A 19,114-nucleotide genomic window follows, 5' to 3' on the forward strand; every position below is an offset into this window, starting at 1 on the left:
GCCTACTGCAGCTAGGAAAAACCAGGGCTCTGGGTAAAACTCACCAGTAAATTGTGATGGCCTCCGCTGAGGAAAATGTTATCTAACATTTGGAAGGCTGTGCAATGACAAATTTGCTTCCTGACATCCAATAACTTTGCAGAATTTCCTTAGTGGAGGAAATGCTGCAAAAGCAGAGGAGAGGAGAGAAACAAGCAGAAGATAAATGACAACAAAGCGCAGTAGACTCTCACACTGAGCTGAAATGAAACAAGTGCACATAAATTACATCAATAAACATATTTTGTTTCTTTCAGGAGGGATGGGGGTCTGCCCCTCCAAGGCAATGGTAGGGGAAATGCTGAATGTATAGTTGTGACATCACAACCTTACAGAAGTCCAAACAGCTTGTTTAAAGGCACTGTTTCTAAATACGAACTGTGTGCGTTTCGCCGTGGACTGAGCGTTTTGATATGTTCATAGTATTTATATAGCACATAGACCTGCTTTATAATCAAAAAAGAAATGGAAACCTCCCTTTCTACAATATGTCCCCTTTAATAGCCAGTATGAACAGGAGGAATGATTACAGAGAGGAAAACCTCTTTCAGTGTTCAAATGGACACCTGACTGTTGTTTTAAGACACACTTGAAAAATTGTAAATCTATCCTCTTTAACTTTTTTTTTCAACTTAAGATACAACGGTTTGGAGCGTGGTTTACGCTGTTACGTTTGCCATTCACGTACCCTTTCCGCAGTGCGGATTGTACGTACGTAAATGGCGTAGATCGACGCTTTGTAAATGTGTAACGGCGGACAAAACTGAGTACGTTTGTATACAGAATACCTTCTTTGCGAAGAGACGGCTGTGGACATTTAATCAAACGTGCCAAACCTGCACGGATTTCACAACAAACTGAGAGATACATAGTTTTTATTTTTCTTCTTTCAGCTTAATGTGAGCTGCGTGGTGCAGGAGGTAAGCGGAACCGGGGTTTAGAGCAAGAGCTCACGACAGTAAGGGGGTCTTATGTGTGTCAGGACAGACGGCAGCTCTTTGTAATAACCATATAAGGTTCTGAACGAGGTCTTTTCGCTTTCGACTGTACCTTTGATGATCACTGTTTAAACGTGCAGATGAAACCACGAATGATACACATTAGACAGGATGATGGTGATACATGCATGCTACAAATCATCTATAATCCCCGTCTGTCTTTGTTGTTTGGGGCAAGCGTGGGTGTGATGTGTCATCTCAACTGCTGGCTCATTGTAAGCGAAGTCTTGTGCATTGCAAAAGATTAAATACATTGACCCATTTCAACTGGAACTGCTATGTCATAATTCAGATGACAATACGTATCTGTCAGTTCACAACAGTGTCAATTTCCTGCATGATTTAGTATCAAACATTCCCAAACTGTATTTAATTTTTCAGCTGTTTAACCATTAAAATACAGCCTTTTGTTTGTGTATGTTTTTGTTTTCTGTGTGTGTGTGTGTGTGTGTGTTTTTGCAGGGTTTCTGTGCACAGTGTGGATGGTGGATGTGGTTGAACAGTGGTACGGCACGCCTGTTGAGAGCATAAAGCCTAAACATGGTGAGGCTGGAGTTGGATCAAGTGGTGATGAGGAGGATGAAGGAGGACGACATTGAGATAGTCAAAGCCCTCATCAAGGTTTGTACAAAACACTCAGAAGTTTTGCACAGACTACTGTTGTGGGAAAATCTTCAAATGGGCCAATAAATCTTCAGGTCACCCACAACTTAGCATTAAACTCAAAACTTATGAGAGAACGACTCAAAGAAATACACTGGAGGCTGGTAGAGTTCAATGTGAATTAGTTTACTCTGCATAAAGAGCAATACAAAGCAAACCGAGGCCTTGATCCCGGGATAAAGAACCTAATGCAAAATCATAAAATATTAAATTATATACCTCTCATAACCCCTCATAATGTTGAGCTTATTTTCTGAACCCCACCTTGCTTGACCTTGACACTTTGGTAAGAAATCCAGACATGACTCATCTCAGAAAAAAAGGGTGTCTCAAACTCCTCTAACATGTATCAACTGTATCTGGCAGCTTCCACATTTCTCACAATACACATGGCCTAGCAGCCTTCAGTCATTGCACACAGAAAATCAAAATGTGACATTACTGATCATCCCCTTCCAAATTCCCCTGCGAATTGTCTCTTATTGACGTAAACATTATCTTTGCACTCTCACTGGCATATTCGTTTGATCATGGAAAGGCAGTTTTCCACCACACTACCTTCAGAGGAGATTGTGTAGACATGTGCACATGACCATTGCATGCACCTTGTGAAGTTTATGCTGATTATTTTTTATGTCTTTCCAGGAGGGCTGTGAAGGCACAGAGAACCGTCTCATTCTCCACATCCTCACTCGTCCGCTCTGCCTTTTCATTCTGGCAGTTTTCTCTTCAATCCTGCGCTGCCTTGTGCATTCCTTTATCATGGCCCTCGCTATTCCTGTCTTCCTGCTAATTGTCTTTCTCAAACTCACCATGCCACGGTCCACAGGGGTTCTGGGCAGCAGTCGCCCCTACTGGGACTATGTAGGTAGCAGCTTTAGGGGGACGCAGGATGAAACTCTGCAGAATCCCTTCTGCAGGATCAGTGGCAAGACACCAGTGACAAAAAAGGTTAGTCTTGTTTGCTTTTTTTTCATTTGACAGTTTTTCAAGTTATAATCAAACAATTATAGTAACCAGATATAGCAGCCATAAAATATAATTGTCTTTCTTTTACTCAGTCAAGGCGCAGTATTGGACCCAAAGAAAAGGACAAGGATACGTCAACAGAGAAGATCACTCCCGAGAGGGAAGAGGAAGCGGGGCAGGTGTGGGTGGCAGACTGTGACGGGGACATCCTGGGCTGCGTTTTCCGCGAGAGCAAGCAACGAGCAGGTATAAGGAGGATCTGCAGGCTGGTGACGGGCTCCTGGTACCGCAGGGAGGGTCTGGGCCGGCTTCTTGTCCAGAGTCTGGAGCAGAGGGAGAGGGAAACTGGTGCACACAGAGTGTACGCGCATGTCCCCTACCCTTCTAAGGTGGGGGAGGCCTTCTTCAGGAAACTGGGTTATCAGCAGCTGGGGGAAGGCACTGATGAAGACGAAGATGGAGAGAGGAAGCTGGAGACTCCAGAGAGAGGCTTTTTGGGATACTCGCTCACTAAGGTGTTTTACAAAGACTTGTGATTGTGTGAGGATGGACTTCTGGAGAGAAAAAAGTGAGCCCAGGAGTGATAAAAGGTTAAAAAAAGAGCTCACATAAGCACAAACTGTGTTTGTGTCTTTGCTGAAGAGAATGGTGTCATTGTTGCAACATTTTAGGATATTTAAGTTAATGGTTTATTGAAACAGGTGTTATTTATGCCAGTATTTACTGTACTGTATGTGTTGCTGTTTTGATTGTTAGTTTGTTTTAAGTATATTTTTACCTTTTTAGCATTAAACACATGGTTATTTATTATTTAATGTTTCAAAAGTGACCTCATGATGCCTCAGGCTTGCTGTTCTCTCATCACTTGTAATGAAGTAAAATATTTATGAAAAATGTGTGTTTCTAAATATGTGTTTGTGTGGTTCTTTTCACAAACCTTTCAATGCAGAAACTGGGTAGGTGTGAAACCATACATATTTGTAGGAGGATGCACAGTTACTGTATAGGAAGTATATGTGGTTAGGAAGTACATGTGAATCTGCAGAATTCGACTGCCTTTACCTCTCTGCACCGTGGCTGCTGCTGCTCACCTTCATCTACAGTATGTGAGTCAGCAGAAACAGTGCTTTTTAGCTTTTTCATGTTGGTTTTCTTTGTTGTTTTTCAAGAGAAGGAAGGGAAATCACTGACTGAGATTTCCAAATTCTGCACTCAATGTTTTGATGCTGAAATAGTTGGTTGGTTTAACGACTGAAAGATTTGAAAGTTGATTTTCCCCTTATCTGATTTGCAATGTAAAAAACAAGAAGCATTTTCTGGTTACAAGCTCTCAAAAGTAAGGATTTGTATGTTTTTTCACATTGTGAACCGAATGCATTTGAGTTTTTAAATAGTGGTCAGACCAAAAACCAATCTTAGGGCATGACATAATGTTCTGGTAACTTACAAACCAATATCAAAATGATTGATTATAAATATAGATTAGTAGATAATATAAGCACTGTCAATATTTAATGGGTTACAAAGAATACATCAAAACCACACCAGTTGATGTGTGCTATACACTGTTTTTATAAATGACTTGCATTGTAGATTTTATCACATCAGAAAAATTGTATATGCAGAGATAATCTTGCTAAAGAATGTGTGTGGTTTGCAGGTGAATGTCAGTTTATGTGACTAAGGAGGTATATGCACATGGCCTAAGACTGAGGCTAACCTTAATATGGTTAACAGGCTTCACTCTTGCATTGCGAATCCACCCTCCTGCTAACCTCAGACTGTGTCAGTGTAGCATCAGTCTGCCACAGATAAACACCACAGGAAGTTTGTACAATGCTAACGTGTGTGAGAAGAAGGCATATTTCACCTGATGTGTAGACAATTATAGGCCTATACTTGACTGCAAACTCTTGTTCATGCAAGCTGTAGTGGAAAATCACTATCCTTTGATTATCTTTGATGAAAAAGCTGAGACACCTAGTGACACAACAATGTAATATGCACGAGTAAGTGTGTGGTCAGGTCATTTTCACCTTGTAAAAGCTGTATTTTTACTTGTGACACTTCACCAGGTTGTTTCTGCATGACTGTCAAAAGAGCAGACACCTGTTAGCTGGGCCTCTACCCGCCCGATCTGTAGCTATTATTGTTGTCAGGAAACAGATGTGAGTTCACACACTGGAAAGAAAGTCTGTTTGTGACTGTGGTCATGTGCGTCTGCACGGCATGGCTGTGTGTGAGTGTGCGCGTGTGCAGGGTGTGGGCGGGTGGGTTTCGGAAAGTATGACTTGGCATTTCCTACACCCGGTTTCTGCCCCTGACTATGGGTTAAATGCACAGCCGTGTCTGGCCATACTGTACTACTCCACCACACACACACACACACGTGCACACACAGTGCTCGAGAGGAGTGGGAGTGCACACGAGCGTTCATGTGTGACTGTGAGATGACCTTGGTCAACTGTGGTCAGACCCAGAGAGCTGGGTGGGAAGTGGTTACATATAGTTTGGCATTTGATCAGCCTCTTGAAGTCGTAAAGACACATGCACACAAGATCAAATGTGCAGAGACATTAGACTTAGTGCACCGTAAGAGTAATGCAATATGATGTGAGGTTGCTCAGAGCCTGCAGACACACATACACTCTAAGTCTGAATCACTCATAAGTTTTGGGCACCACACAATCACAGGATAAATTAGATAAATTTGTTCCAGATGATGTATAACATATAGACTGTGTTAATGACATGCTCATACAGATGGTTAACACACACATGTGCACATACACACACAGATGAGCTCCAAAAACAGCCACCCTGGGAAACGGTGAATTCCCAAAACCACAGAGTGCATGAGAGGGTGAGGGGAGTCATGGGAAAGCAGGATGCCTGCATGCAGTGCCACTGAGTGAGCAGACTGGGCCAGAGCTAAAACAGACAGAGCAAAGAAAAGACGAGAGCAAAATAATACACATCCTGATTTGGCACGAGTAGATGACAGCATCTGATGGTTCAAAGGCTTATGAGTGAGATTTATCCACAAACTGTGGTTGGTCAGCTGGTCGTCCGGTCTAGCAGACACGTCGGGTGAGGGAGGTCGATTACAGTTCTGCTCCCAGCTTGACATGGTTTGGGAAAACCCAGATCAGAGGCCGAAGTAGGTGTTAGGGCCTCTGAGGTCTGGGAACGCTTATGGCTCCACCAAATCTTGGGGCCCCTGAGGAGGTGGGGGGACCTGCTAGGTGGAAAGGGTGAGTAGCAGGAGGGGTCGGTGGCAATCCCACTGTAGCTCAAGGTGAGAAGGTATCTGGAAGATTTTACTTAATGATCAAGGAAAACCAAAGCGGAGGGGCTGGGGACTGGGTGAGTCTAAAGTGTTAGGAAAATTCCAGCCATTTGGCTCAGTTTATTGACGTATGTGAGAAACTCCAAAGGTTACAAATCACGTCAAACACTCCTCCTTCCGTGTGTGGTCGCTCAGATTCCTTTGTAAAAATGTGTGTTGTGTAATCTGTCTCCCCAATAAAAATCCATTATTGCCTAAGTAGTCTCATTTATGTGAAATCATTAAAAAAAAAGAGAAAACAAAGGAGTGGCAAAGAGAAAACATTTAGCAAATGAGTCATTATTCATTTAGCTTCATTTGTCTTGCAGCAAGACAATGTAGACCATCCATCTCCTTTGCATCACGCCCCTAAAGCCTACTTTGAAAAATCTTTCTATCCAACCAGAAGCTGCTTCTGTTGGTCGCAGGATGTTTATGTTTAGAGGTATATATTCTCAGTTCCCTCCTTCTGCCCCCCACACCCCCCCACCCCCCTTACACACACTTTCACTCTTTCTCATTTACCTCCATTCATTCCCCACACCCGGTGATTGACAGAGCCGGTCTTTCGAAATGATTACAAAACTAGACAGGTGAGCAAATCAGATAAATTCTCTATATATGTTGTATATGCTTTTCTACTTGGTAAAAATCATATAGATTGTGCATGCATGCTTTTTAATTGAAATGCATCAGGATTTTTTTTTTTATTAATAATATGTTATTAATATAAGATAATGCACAATGGAATCCTGGTTAAATAACTATAGGAGTATACCACTTTTGAGCACTATCGATTGAGGTTTCAGTATTAATAATTGATTAACAACTGTCCTAGTTTCGCTAAAAGCTGTGAAAGTGAGAGTGATACAAAAAGCAGTGAATGTTAGCGGCATTCTGACTGTCCATCATTCACGTTTGGTTAACCACAGGTTTTACATTAGTTTATTGTGCTAACTAACTTGATTAAAACGTGAATTCATGTGCAACACATCAGAGTAATAAGTTAGAACAGTCATTTACTTTAATTTGTCTTTTTTAATTTATTTTGGTCATTGGTAATGGTAATTTTTTTTTTATTTGCCTGGCATGAAATTGTGGTAAATACTAAAAATAGTATCAGCCTACCGAAGATGTTGGTTTTAAAAAGAGCAACTCTTGCTGATGAAATACTGACTGGTGAATTCGGTGTTTTTTTTTCTAAATGAATCTGTAGTTTTTTGAAAAAAAACCCCTGGTAAATATTCTTGTATCAACTAGACTGGGTGTCTCTGTTCTACCTACACAACATTTCAGTAGTTACTAAAAATGATACCTTGTCTCCTTTTGTCTCAGTGTGCTTTTGCCCCGGAAAAAGTTCATCTACCATTACAAGAATGTGCGCTGGGCAAGGGGACGGCATGAAACATACCTCTGCTTTGTAGTGAAGAGGCGAGTGGGGCCAGACTCTTTATCCTTTGACTTTGGACACCTGCGTAATCGCAATGGCTGCCATGTAGAGGTGGGTAACATTGGTGAAGATGGGAGGAGGGCTCGTCAAGAGGAGGGGCAAAAAATAGCAATTGAAAAGATGAATGTATGTCTTATTTACCCACTATCTTTTAAGTATCACATTCTGGTGCATTCCTCTAATTCTTTTTTCCATATATGCTTCATTTCTATTTCCCTATAGCTGCTGTTCCTGCGATATCTGGGAGCCTTGTGCCCTGGTGTGTGGGGGTATGGAAATACTGGACAGAGGATCAGTTATTCCATCACCTGGTTCTGCTCTTGGTCTCCCTGTGCCAACTGCTCTCGCAGACTGGCCCAGTTCCTCAGCCAGGTACCCAACGTTCGCCTTAGGATCTTCGTATCACGCCTCTACTTTTGTGACTTGGAGGACAGCCGTGAGAGAGACGGCCTGAGGTTGCTAAAAAACGCTGGCGTGCGGATCACAGTCATGAGTTACAAAGGTGAAGGGTTAGGGTTATAAATCTGTGTCCAAATCTAAATCCAAATTAACATATTGTTTTTCTTATCAGCACGTAGAGGTCAACAACCATAATTATTTTGTCTATTCCCTTTAGACTTCTTCTACTGCTGGCAGACTTTTGTAGCTCGTAATCAGAGCAAATTCAAGGCCTGGGAAGAGCTGCACCGAAACTCTGTTCGCCTAACAAGAACACTCAACCGCATACTCCAGGTACAGCAGTTAACATACATGTTTTTCCTTTAGTGAAGCCGTTTGAGGGCAATCCTATAATTATGTGTTGAAATGATAATGATGATTTCTTTCTTTCTCTCTCTTTCAGCCCTGTGACACTGATGATTTAAGAGATGCCTTCAAGCTTCTTGGGCTGTGAAACATATCTGTGACCTCCTCTGTTGCTACTATGAAAGTCTGAAGAGTAAAATTGGTGTTAGTCCATCACTACAACTGCTGAACTGAGAATAAAAAAAAACTGTGAAAAAAAATTGCTTCCTAGTTGTGGCAAGGCTTGCACGGTTAAGTTGCTGCTGCTTGTTGTTTCTGTAGCAATATGAAAATATACGTGAAATAAAATATTATACCATATTATGTCATATTGTCTTGTGATATTGACAATAACTAGACTTACCTTGTAAAAAGTTGTAGAACTACATCTCCTAATCTGTATAGAAAAGTATATTCAGCTAACTGGTGGTGGTCATAACTGCAGAGCATTGTTGGGCTGACTGCAGATTAATCCACCACTTTCATAAAATTTGGGTACTTGTGAAAGAGTTTAAAAAGCAATTATGCAAAGCAGAGCAGAGGCAGAGATGAAGATATGCTAAAGTCAAACTGCTGTATCCTACATTTCCCATAATGCAGACAAAAACATCTTTTTGTTAGACTACCCGTCTGGTAAATGTACTTCAAACTCCAATTAAGGCTTTTTCGTCACAAACCTCCTCCAGAGCCACAGACGATACAACTGCTTGGACAGACTGAAGAGTACCCACAGTGGTGCAAAAACTGACCTTTATCTGTGAAAGCGGTGAAATGCTCCTTTAGGGGCATCACTGAAGCTGCAGCAGAGTCGCCTGTTGGTGCGCAAATACATCGTCCATTACGGTCACGTAGCCGTTAACGCCACACGGACACACCACTCACCGTCACCACCACCACCACCGGCGTACACCGACTGAATTAAAGTCAAGATGGCGACCGAGGGTCTGAGCGAGTACGAGTCGGTTCTCTGTGTCAAACCCGAAGTCAACGTTTACCGAATCCCACCGAGAGCATCCAACCGGGCGATCAGGTGAGGGGACAGCGGCCTGACAGCGAGCTTCCCAAACCCAGCATCCGCGAGCTGCGGCCGTTAGAGGAAAGCAGAGGAGCCGTTGCCTCGTTGCCTCGGCGACCTACCTACCGAGCTTGTCCCCTAATAACGCAGCCTCACGCAACGGCGCCCGTAGTTTATGTGCTGGTTGTTTCTGCTGTGTATCCACAAGGTCATGGAAAACACGTAACCAATATTTTGGGTTTTTACCTGCACTGCCTACAAATGTTAGCTATTAAACATGGACAGCGTGGTATCTACATCCCTGTCAGTGTCGCCTGTTTATATGCCTTCGTCCAATAGCAGCTATGAGGAGAAATAACGCTTGATTGGAGTCAACTAGATAGCTAATGATGCTTTATTTTTCTTTAGAGGTTCTCATTTTAATATTCTGACTTTTAAGTAGTAGGTAACACAGCAGAACAGCATCCCTGAAGCGGTAAAGTCAGTGTCTTGCTCAAGGACACTTCAGCAGGTCAATGCTGTTTGACGTCAAGATGCTCAAACATGGATGCTCCAGTTGAAATGCAGTGTTGCTTTGAAAGAGACTTTTCTGCACGTGTATGAGCGTCCATGCAGTAGAGATATTGTTGAAAAGGCTGACATTGTTTACCACATTTACATGTCTGCATTATCTGCCAAGGCTCAGGGTCCATGGGGTGGATAGAAGTATTATGTTATTGTCCTACATGGCAGCCGCTGAATCTATTATTCATTATAGCATCACAACATGGTTTGGTAACCTCGTTTGGTAAAGTCAAATCACTCTAACTCCAAAACCTGATCAGAAGGGCTGGAAAAATAATTGGCATGCTGCCCCCATCGTCTCTGCAGGAGATATTTGAGGAGACAGTGAGGAGGCAGGGCCTTAAAATCACCTGTAACCCAAACCACATCCTTCACAAAGAGTATAAGCTGATGCCTTCGGGCAGGAGGTACAGGTTACCAAACTGTAAATTCAACAGGTTTAGATTTTCCTTAGTTCCACTATCAATCTATTGAACAGTAAGAGATGAAGTGTGTGTGTGAGCCATAAACATTACGGCTCTGAGTGGGGGAAATGTGCAATATTTTGGTGTAGGGCATCGTGCAGTGTTCTTGATGTGTATGTTCTGGTGTATATGGATCTGTGTGTGATGCTGCATGTTAACTGTAGTTTGATTGTACATGTATATGAATATATTGTGTGTATATGGAGAGGCTGTGTGCTGCTACATCACCTGTGTTCTCTCAAATACCCGAGACAAATAAAGGGAGACAATGAAGGCTCATCTTATCTTATCACATTTTTCATTGGCTGGTGCTCCTGCCTGACCCGCCACAGCTGCATCTGAGTGGACATGACACCAACCACACAGTAGCATAGGCCTGAGTCCCATGAGACCACATGATGGTTAATCCGTGACAATATGTATAGTGAGTCAGTGTGATGATGTAATATTTCAGCCTTGGGTTTCGGGGAAAAGCCCCTCTAGTGCTTGAGTCACATTTCATTACCATAAAATAGCAAACAGTGCAGTGTGTGTGAGTGTAGGGTAGATCAAAACAATAACATACAAACACACGCACAACAAACAAAAATCTCCTTTCCTGTATCCTGTTTTTCTTGCCTTTTGTCCTCCCTTCGTGCCAATAGTAATGTCAATAAAGCGCTGTCACCCATTCACCTACATCACACTGTCCTTGTGTGTGTGTGTGCATGTGTGTGTCGTAGGGCTGCCGATTGGAAGCTGGATGCTCCTGACTGGACGGGACGCATGCGTGTGACGGCTCGGGGCAAAGTGGCCTACGTGAAATTGGAAGACAAAATCTCTGGTGAGAGAGAAGCAGACAGGACAGGACATTGTTTACCGGCGCTGCTGCTGCTGTTGTAAATCATTTCACTCTGTAGTCTCCGGTTCGCCCCCCCCACCCCCTCTCTCTATTACTCATCTATTCCAAGGTGACCCAGCCCACGTCCAAGCAAGCATTTTATTATTTATTGGTAAACAAGCTGATAATCTCTGTCTCCATCAGTGCATTTTAGGAACTGTGCATGCTCGTTGTCCTCAAATTGAACCTTATATTGGCCAATTTTTGATGCGCACTGAATACTGGAAATTTAATCTATCTTGAATATTATGACCTGCACAACAAAAACAAAAAACAAAATTTCTGTTCCTATTTTAAATCTGAAGCTTTCTTAGGTGAGATTTGGCCCAGTAAATGTACATTTTTGAATGTATCTTCATGATCCACTGGACCATTTTGCCAAATAAATAATGAACATCTTTCTTTTGTTGTAATCTACAGGGGAGCTGTTTGCCCAGGCGCCAGTGGAGGAGTATCCCGGCATCACAGTGGAAACAGTGAGCGACTCAAGCCGATACTTTGTGCTCCGCATCCAGGATGACAACGGTGGGTGAACTGTTTGTTGCTAAGCCATAAACATTTTCCTCATAATCAAAAGGATAATGAGTTTGAACAGGATGCTTCAGAGCGTAAAGACTACCATGGAACCACATTATTTGTGCATTAGCTAAACATCCATTGCAGCTGTTATTCTTATTTGTTGTTTTCTTTTCTCTTGTAGGACGCAGTGCCTTTATAGGCATTGGGTTTGGAGACCGAGGCGATGCCTTTGACTTCAATGTTGCACTGCAGGACCACTTCAAGTATGCAGCTGCTCCATAGTGTGTCATGAATCAAACCTAATTCAGTAGTGAATTAATTTATTGAAGTGAAACTATAGTCGACCTTTTCGCATGTCTGTCTTCCTCCCTCGACTTTCTCCAGGTGGGTGAAACAGGAAAATGAATTAACCAAGCAGGCGCAGGCACCAGACTCAACTCCTAAACTGGACCTGGGCTTCAAAGAAGGACAGACCATCACTCTCAATATTGGGGTAACCTTATCTTTATTGAATATAATGATTATAAATTGGAACATTAGTGCAACAGCTAAATTGCAGTCTGGTCCTGAGTGTTTTGAAATGCTGTAGAAATTTGTCTTCATTAAACTCAAGTAGGTTGAATACAGCTCTGATAGTTTTAGAGGAAATTTGCCCTTGATGATTTAACCATCAAAGGTATACTGCAATTTTTTTTACCACACTGATAGTTAAGAATTAATTCTTGATTAGTTTAACTTGGAGTCTAAAACCCCAGCTAAGAATCTGCCTTAATCTATTGTATCTGCAGTCTAGACATGCCTTCCGCCAAATAACATGAGCCCACACACTCACCCAGTTTTGTTTACCTTCTCTAGCAATCAAAAAAGAAGGACAGGTCTCGTCCGCAGAGTTCAGGTGGCATTGGGCTCCTTCCACCTCCTCCTGGAGGCAAGCTAGCCCCGCCTCCTTCATCCAGATCTAACAGTCATAACACACAACCGTCTGCAGGAGGAAGTGACACCGGTAGGTAATTGTAACCCCACATGGAAAAGCTGGAGAGGTCAGACACAAAATTACAGTCTGTCTCGTGTTTTGTTTTCCAGTGATGTCAAGATTATTTTGTGATCTCAAAAAGCGAGTATGTTATGTTGAGATCACTAAATTGATTCCTTGTGATCATGAAAAAAAGCCAACATATCTATGAGTTAGTGTAGCATAGTGGTCACCAATGTAGAGATAGTGCACCTTTACCCTCTGCTGGAAACAGCTCAGCCAAATCTTTACTCAGCTGTTAAAAGCAGTTTTTGGAAGTCTAAACAAAGGTGGACTATGAATATTATCACTCAGATATTCCATTACTACTGTCTGGCATTGCAGCTCTTCCTCATGTTCAACTTGCGGCGTGATCTGAATGGGTGCCACAGTTTCGTTTACAGTGAAATGTAGCATGTGATCTGGCTATAACACCCAAGAAGTCATACAGAATGAAAGTCTATGAAGATGGTCAACATGAAGCAGAGGAAAGTTATTTCATTGTTGAAAGAACTAGTGTAAGGCTTATATTTCCTTGGCCCCAATGGACTCTGTTGTAAAGCTGTTTCCAGTGGAGCACTTGTGTCCACACAGTCACAGTCTGAAGGTGGTGAGTGCAGAGTTATGCTGACCTATAGGCACGCTAGCCAAAACTATGACAAATAGACTCCTGTTGTAAAATACTGGAAATTCTGCCCCTGTCCTCTCTCGCCCAGCATACTACAGATGCTTTTTTTTTTTTTTTTTTTAAAGAGAATTTATATTGAAAACAGGTGACATAATGTTGTCACATTAACAGTTTTTTACTTGATTTACACAAATTGCCTGCAACAACTAGCCTAGCCATGCACACAGATTTGCTTTTGTGTGCTGATCGAAGATAACTTTGAGATTTCTGTTGCCATCTGATCACAATGGAGGCAAATGGAATTTTACTTGTGATGCTCCATTTATTAAAATTATTTTTTCTATAAACAATGTCCTGGTTTTCTCAGGATAATCCACAGACCTCAATGTGGACAGATTCCATTGAAACTACTTTTATACTGAAGAAGTAGTTCCCAAGAAAACCGAGAATATCGAAGTTATTTGGAGTAAACAGAACGCTATCTCAGGAAACATTCATTGTTGTTTTGTTTCACAAGTAACTTTCGGTGCTTTTTTCAGTGCAGTTTTAATGAAATCCCATTCTTCTCCATTGTGATTGGCTGGTGGCAGAAGTTTCAGAGGTAAAGCATGTAAAACTGAAACTGTCTGCATGGCTAGACACCACCAGGGTAAGTGGAAAATACTGTGGTTTTTTAAATTTTATTTGGGTAAACTGACCCTTTTTGAATTTTTTTTGTAATAACATAATCTTTGATAGATTTGATAGTAGGTGAGATAAACATGTAAGAGACCGATTTTCTTGCTGTCTATTAGTGGAATTTACAAATCAGTTTCTTAAAATCTTTTCTAAAATTGCTAGTCTTTGACAAAAAAACAAATAACCACAAATCTGTATTTTTTTGTCAATGTTTTAGAGGTGCATTAAGTTTCTGTTTTGTTTGATTTTTCTATCCACCAGGTTGTTTGCTAGACCTGGACTCCACTAACTCAAACTCAGCAGCTCCATCCAACCCCACCACCACAGCCAGCTCCGACCTGTGGGGAGATTTTGACTCTGTATCCCCGAAGTGAGGAGAGATTCATTTGGTCTTTCTCCCTATTATCTTTCTGTAAACTTATGCAGCACTTTTGCAACTTTGTTTTCCCCATTATGGGGTCCCGTATCTCTCCCTGCCAAGCAGGGTAACCCCCTGTACTAGTCAGTTTAGTTCAGTTCCTCATGGCTTTTGTTCCGATCTTAACCCGAGATATCCCCAGACCGTACAGTCTAGTCTTAACCAGACAGATTTAGAGCTATAGGCCATCTCAACTCAACAGACTCTGCATCCTCATACCTCTCTTGGATCTTCATCTTCTCCTTTCCTCTACATATTCCTCCTATCAATCTAGCCTCCATTTTCTCAATAGAATTCAGCCTTTGCTCCTTTCCTCCTCCTTGAAATGTTTTTCCCTCATTTTTATCGTAGAGTATACATTACAGATATATGATCAAGAGAGTCATAATCAGAAACAATCTGGTGTTGAATTAGAATTAAATATAACAATGAATGAATTTTATGTACAGAGAATATTTATTTAAAATGTATATATTGTCAGTAGTTTGTAATTATTGTCATTGTGTTGTGATGTCCTGTAGCTTATTTCTCTCTAAGTCCCCACTAGGGGACTGACTATATGCACTGACTGACAGTCTAGTCTGTCTATCTAGTTAGTAATGCATAAAGTCTGCATTTAACGCAGGGATTGTTCTAATATTAGATTTAGGTTGTAGTGAAGTTTACCACCACAGGATTATACTTGAAAGAAACCTGCTAAGCTGTAGAAGTTGTGCTCTCTAGCACTCTCTAGTGGGCTCTTTTGGCACAATAGCATCATTTTAAGTGAGATGTCAAATTGAGCTGCAACTTGTTTTAACTAAAGGCCATTGTTAATCAGTACAAAGAGACAGGAAAGTAGGACTGTTGGATTGGATATGGTGTTAACAAAAAGAAAGAGAGGCATCAAGTGCTTTTATCTTTGCCTCAAGGGGGAACAGAGATGATTTAGTCCATGTTATGTCATCTCTACTCAGCACAGCTGTTAGCTGAGTCTGGGTGAGTCATTTAGGTCATGACCTCTCTCCTGCTCAATGAATAAGTCTGTGTTTCTGCTCAGTCCCGTCCATCCGGGGAGGCCTTCCTCTCCTTAATTCTTTATGAGAAGGCGAGCAGGTCGTAGACCTCCAACCACAGCATGTTGTACTGTACAAACCAGCTTTAACTGTGAACTTCAATTCCATGTTAAGATGTAATGTTAAGTATTCTGACAGGACCAAGCTAGTCTTTGTCAGATGCAGTGTTTTGTTGTGATGTTGTTCTGTGCAGACAGATGGATTATGTGACACTTGATATCATGTGCACACATGTTGTGACAGATGTGCAGTGACAAGTGGTGTCATGATAGGACACACAGACTGTGAGTGTAAAGCCCTAACTATGTTCGTCAGTGTTTGTTTACTGTTCAAATAATATACATTTCTCCCAAATGTTACTTGTTATTCAAACTGTATATGTTTATGGAAATGAATATGCAAAGAAAAACATAAATATATCACTTAATGACCAGATCTTTAATTTGTTTTGTTGTTTTTTTCTCCTTAAATTAACAGTAAAAAGAACAAATTAACTCATAAACAAATTTTGTTAGATTTTATTGGATACAATAGTGCACATAATACTGGATTGGCAATGAGTACCTTACAATCCACGACAGATTGTCTTTCTTTGTACAATGAAATGACTCAGTGCTGCTATAGGCCCATTACTACAGTACCTTAAATGGATCGTAAACCATGGAAGACATGATCTGTGTCCAAAAACACACAGACGAAATGAGCACTCCTTTCATATTCACAGACAATTAAAAGACTAATACATAAACATAGATATGACTCAGCACACGTATGTGTGAAAGAGAAAGAAAGAGACCCTCAGGTGTTGAGCGGAGGATTTACGGTGTTATGGGCTGCCTTTTATGACGACGACCCTCGGTTTATGTCTCTAAAGGGCTCCATCCTCACTGGTGGTCACGCTGCCATCTTTGGCCTTGTTTGCCCAAGTTTGGGGGTTGCTACGGCGATTGCGACACCGTTTCTTATTAGATGACCTTTCAACACGCCTGGGCCACCCGGACAACTCTCTGCACAGTTCAGCTGTAAAGTGTAAAAGAGGCAGACAGGTTATTTCTCTAAATGCATGGTAATGAACCCAACGTCATGGTGCTTGTTTTACATGACGACTGTTCTACCTTTCAGATACTCGTCTTGTTGGCACACTGTCCTCATACAGATCTCATTGTTGATCACATAGACCCGAGGATGGCTGTGTCAGAAACAGAATAAAATATGAATATCAGGGAATATTGTGACACAGTTTGAGTCCAGCTACAGTAACAAAAATGTATCAATCAGTTGCTGCCAGTTCAACAAAGTTTACTCAAATAGTCCATTTTTCTTCTACTTTATACTTCTACTCCACTACATTTCAGAGGCAAATAATGTAAATTTTATTCCATCTACATGTATCTGATGGCTTTAGTTACTGTTACTTAACAGGTTAAGATTATACATACAAAACAAGATCATACATTTTTTTTTAGATCAAACTACCCAACACTATATAAAGTATTTAAAATCAGCTCTACCTCAGCCAACTACAACATTAAAAGCTGCTTACACATTTATGCATCATTAATATTAATCCAGTGATGCAATCTGTTATAATAAAACACTGACAAGGGTCATTCTGCTGCACAATGAGTTCTTTCATTATTTATACTTTTAAGTATATTTTACTGAAAATAATAATTTGAATGCAGGAGTACTTTTAAGTAAAGGATCTGAGTACTTCTTTCACCACTGATTTTTGCAAGAGCCTGTGTGTGTTTGTGTGTGTTTTAAGTGTCCCCCCAACTTTTGGTCTCACTCATAAATGTATAAATCACTCTGCAGGTGAATTACTGAATTAGAAAGTATTTCTGTAGAAAAACTGCAGGTCACCTGTAGAGGCAAAGCCCACCAATACATTTCTTGATGGGCCGATGAACTGAGTACATCCTGGTGCAAGGATACATCTCCTCCCTGCAGTCTGCGGAGACACAAAGTTACATGACGTATTGAAATTGTATCAAGCACACTAACAAGATGAGGCAGACCGAAACTTGCAAATTGGTGAGTATTTGTGCCAAGAGCTTAGTTTAGACGCCCTCGCTGTTCTGTAGTCACTCACTGGCTGGCAAGGGTGCCTCAGTGTTCTCTAGAAACAAGGAGAGGACACACAATCAGATTGGGAAAAACATCTTAGCAGTGACACACTGCAATGACTCACAGACTGACAGATGATATGCAGCATAACTGGTCCTGATCTAAAATGTGACTTATATATATATATACTCATATGAAGAGAAGAGAATTACCCGTCTCCTGGGCTTGGACTACAGCTGTGAGTGCTGTGGAACAGAAACCACATGAGGGGAGTGTTTCACAGCATTAAAAACAAACACACAGCGACTCAACCATAATTAAACAAGATGATTTGTGTGTTCTGTTTGGCAGAGTTACCGTGGAAACTGCAGAGAAGCAGGACCACTGGAAGGATGCCCATTCCTTCAACTTGTAAGAGGTACGCTTTACGAGCTGGAGGAAACCAAAGAGGAAAAGAGTCAGGATGATTTCACAGAGTGGAACTGTTCAATATCCTCACTCAGGATTTTTGTGCTGTTTATGTTTTCTTTAATCCCCTTGCAGGTAAATTCTCCCAACACTTCACGTCACAGTAATGTTTTCCCTAAAGTTTTGCTCCAGCTGAAAATACACGTGTAGAGGAGTGCTATGTTTTGGATAACAGACAGGTTGTCATCGTTGATGAATGCCTGATGTAATGCTGCTTCATGTGGAATAATCGGCTCTACAGTGTATCCTAGTATAAATTGGACTGCAAATAAACAGCTACATAAAGTAGCAGTGGGGCAAGTAAAGAAAAAGTTTAAAATGACACTATTAAACCTTTTCTAGCTCTAAAGAGTTGTTTTCCTCTATCCTTTTTTTCCTCTTTCTCCCTCTCCTCTCTTCTCTCCCGCCCTGCATCATTCCTCTCGTGATGTGTCAGTGTAACTTTGGAGTCCAAGATGTGAGTTCTCTCAAAAGAATGTGTTTTTTGTGCCCTATTTAAGCACCCCTCCACCCCTCCTCTGTTACAGTCGCACATTCTTTTCCAGCTCTCTCTTCATAGGACATATTAGTGCTTCCCCAACTGTACGATCATCACCAGCCACTCTGAGCATGACAGTTTTGCCACAAGTTGAGTCTTTTCTGCAGCAACCGTCAGTCCCAGAGTCATACATTTGCATTTAGGGAAATTTGAAACTCCGGGTTGTCCTGGTTTAACTCAGTGCATGCCTCTGTTGATTTGTTTATTCGAGTGACATGTTTTTCACTGCTTGTACTTACTGAACTTTGCATGCAACCACACACCACTTAACTATACACTACAAATTCTGATGTGAATCAGTTAATCGGGCAAGCATTCATAATTCATCTAATCAATATGAAATCCCTCCATTAATATCTTTGGATGTGTTATTTTACATCTGCAGATGATGTATTTTCCTACAGAATGTGTTAAAATCAGGTGAAAAAGATGCATAATTAACTTGTACTCACAACTTTTGCTGTCGTCCACAACTTCTTTAGTTTTTATGAATCTTTTGTCTTCTGTTTTTTCCCCTCCTTCTCTCTCCTTCTCTCTCTCTCCCTCCCTCCTCCTCCTCCTCCTCCCCCTAGCCT

At 41.3% G+C, this 19,114-nt stretch overlaps 3 protein-coding genes across 3 annotated transcripts; all 3 read left to right on the plus strand.

The window, feature by feature from the left end:
• The first annotated feature begins 791 nt into the window (after nt 1-791).
• Nucleotides 792-3,576, plus strand: nat14 (N-acetyltransferase 14 (GCN5-related, putative)). Its single transcript, XM_042423895.1, has 4 exons — nt 792-959; nt 1,500-1,658; nt 2,346-2,651; nt 2,762-3,576. Exons 2-4 carry the CDS (start codon nt 1,578-1,580, stop codon nt 3,203-3,205), a joined length of 831 nt encoding a protein of 276 aa, XP_042279829.1. The 5' UTR covers nt 792-959; nt 1,500-1,577; the 3' UTR covers nt 3,206-3,576.
• Nucleotides 3,577-7,312: 3,736 nt separating this feature from the next.
• On the plus strand, nt 7,313-8,934 carry aicda (activation-induced cytidine deaminase; the record flags this gene model as incomplete). The annotated part of the gene is made up of 4 exons (XM_042423647.1): nt 7,313-7,498; nt 7,670-7,949; nt 8,064-8,179; nt 8,289-8,934. Coding segments are annotated over 4 exons (633 nt in total), but the record flags the coding sequence as incomplete, so codon positions are not given.
• A 136-nt stretch (nt 8,935-9,070) lies between these two features.
• On the plus strand, nt 9,071-17,968 carry LOC121905570 (adaptin ear-binding coat-associated protein 1-like). Its single transcript, XM_042423896.1, has 8 exons — nt 9,071-9,260; nt 10,996-11,096; nt 11,574-11,678; nt 11,854-11,935; nt 12,057-12,165; nt 12,528-12,675; nt 14,252-14,360; nt 17,885-17,968. The coding sequence occupies exons 1-8, from the start codon at nt 9,160-9,162 to the stop codon at nt 17,946-17,948; spliced, it is 819 nt and encodes a 272-aa protein (XP_042279830.1). The 5' UTR covers nt 9,071-9,159; the 3' UTR covers nt 17,949-17,968.
• Nucleotides 17,969-19,114: the final 1,146 nt, after the last annotated feature.

This window comes from Thunnus maccoyii, chromosome 10 (assembly GCF_910596095.1).
Source record: "Thunnus maccoyii chromosome 10, fThuMac1.1, whole genome shotgun sequence".
In the NCBI taxonomy this organism is placed as follows: domain Eukaryota; kingdom Metazoa; phylum Chordata; class Actinopteri; order Scombriformes; family Scombridae; genus Thunnus; species Thunnus maccoyii.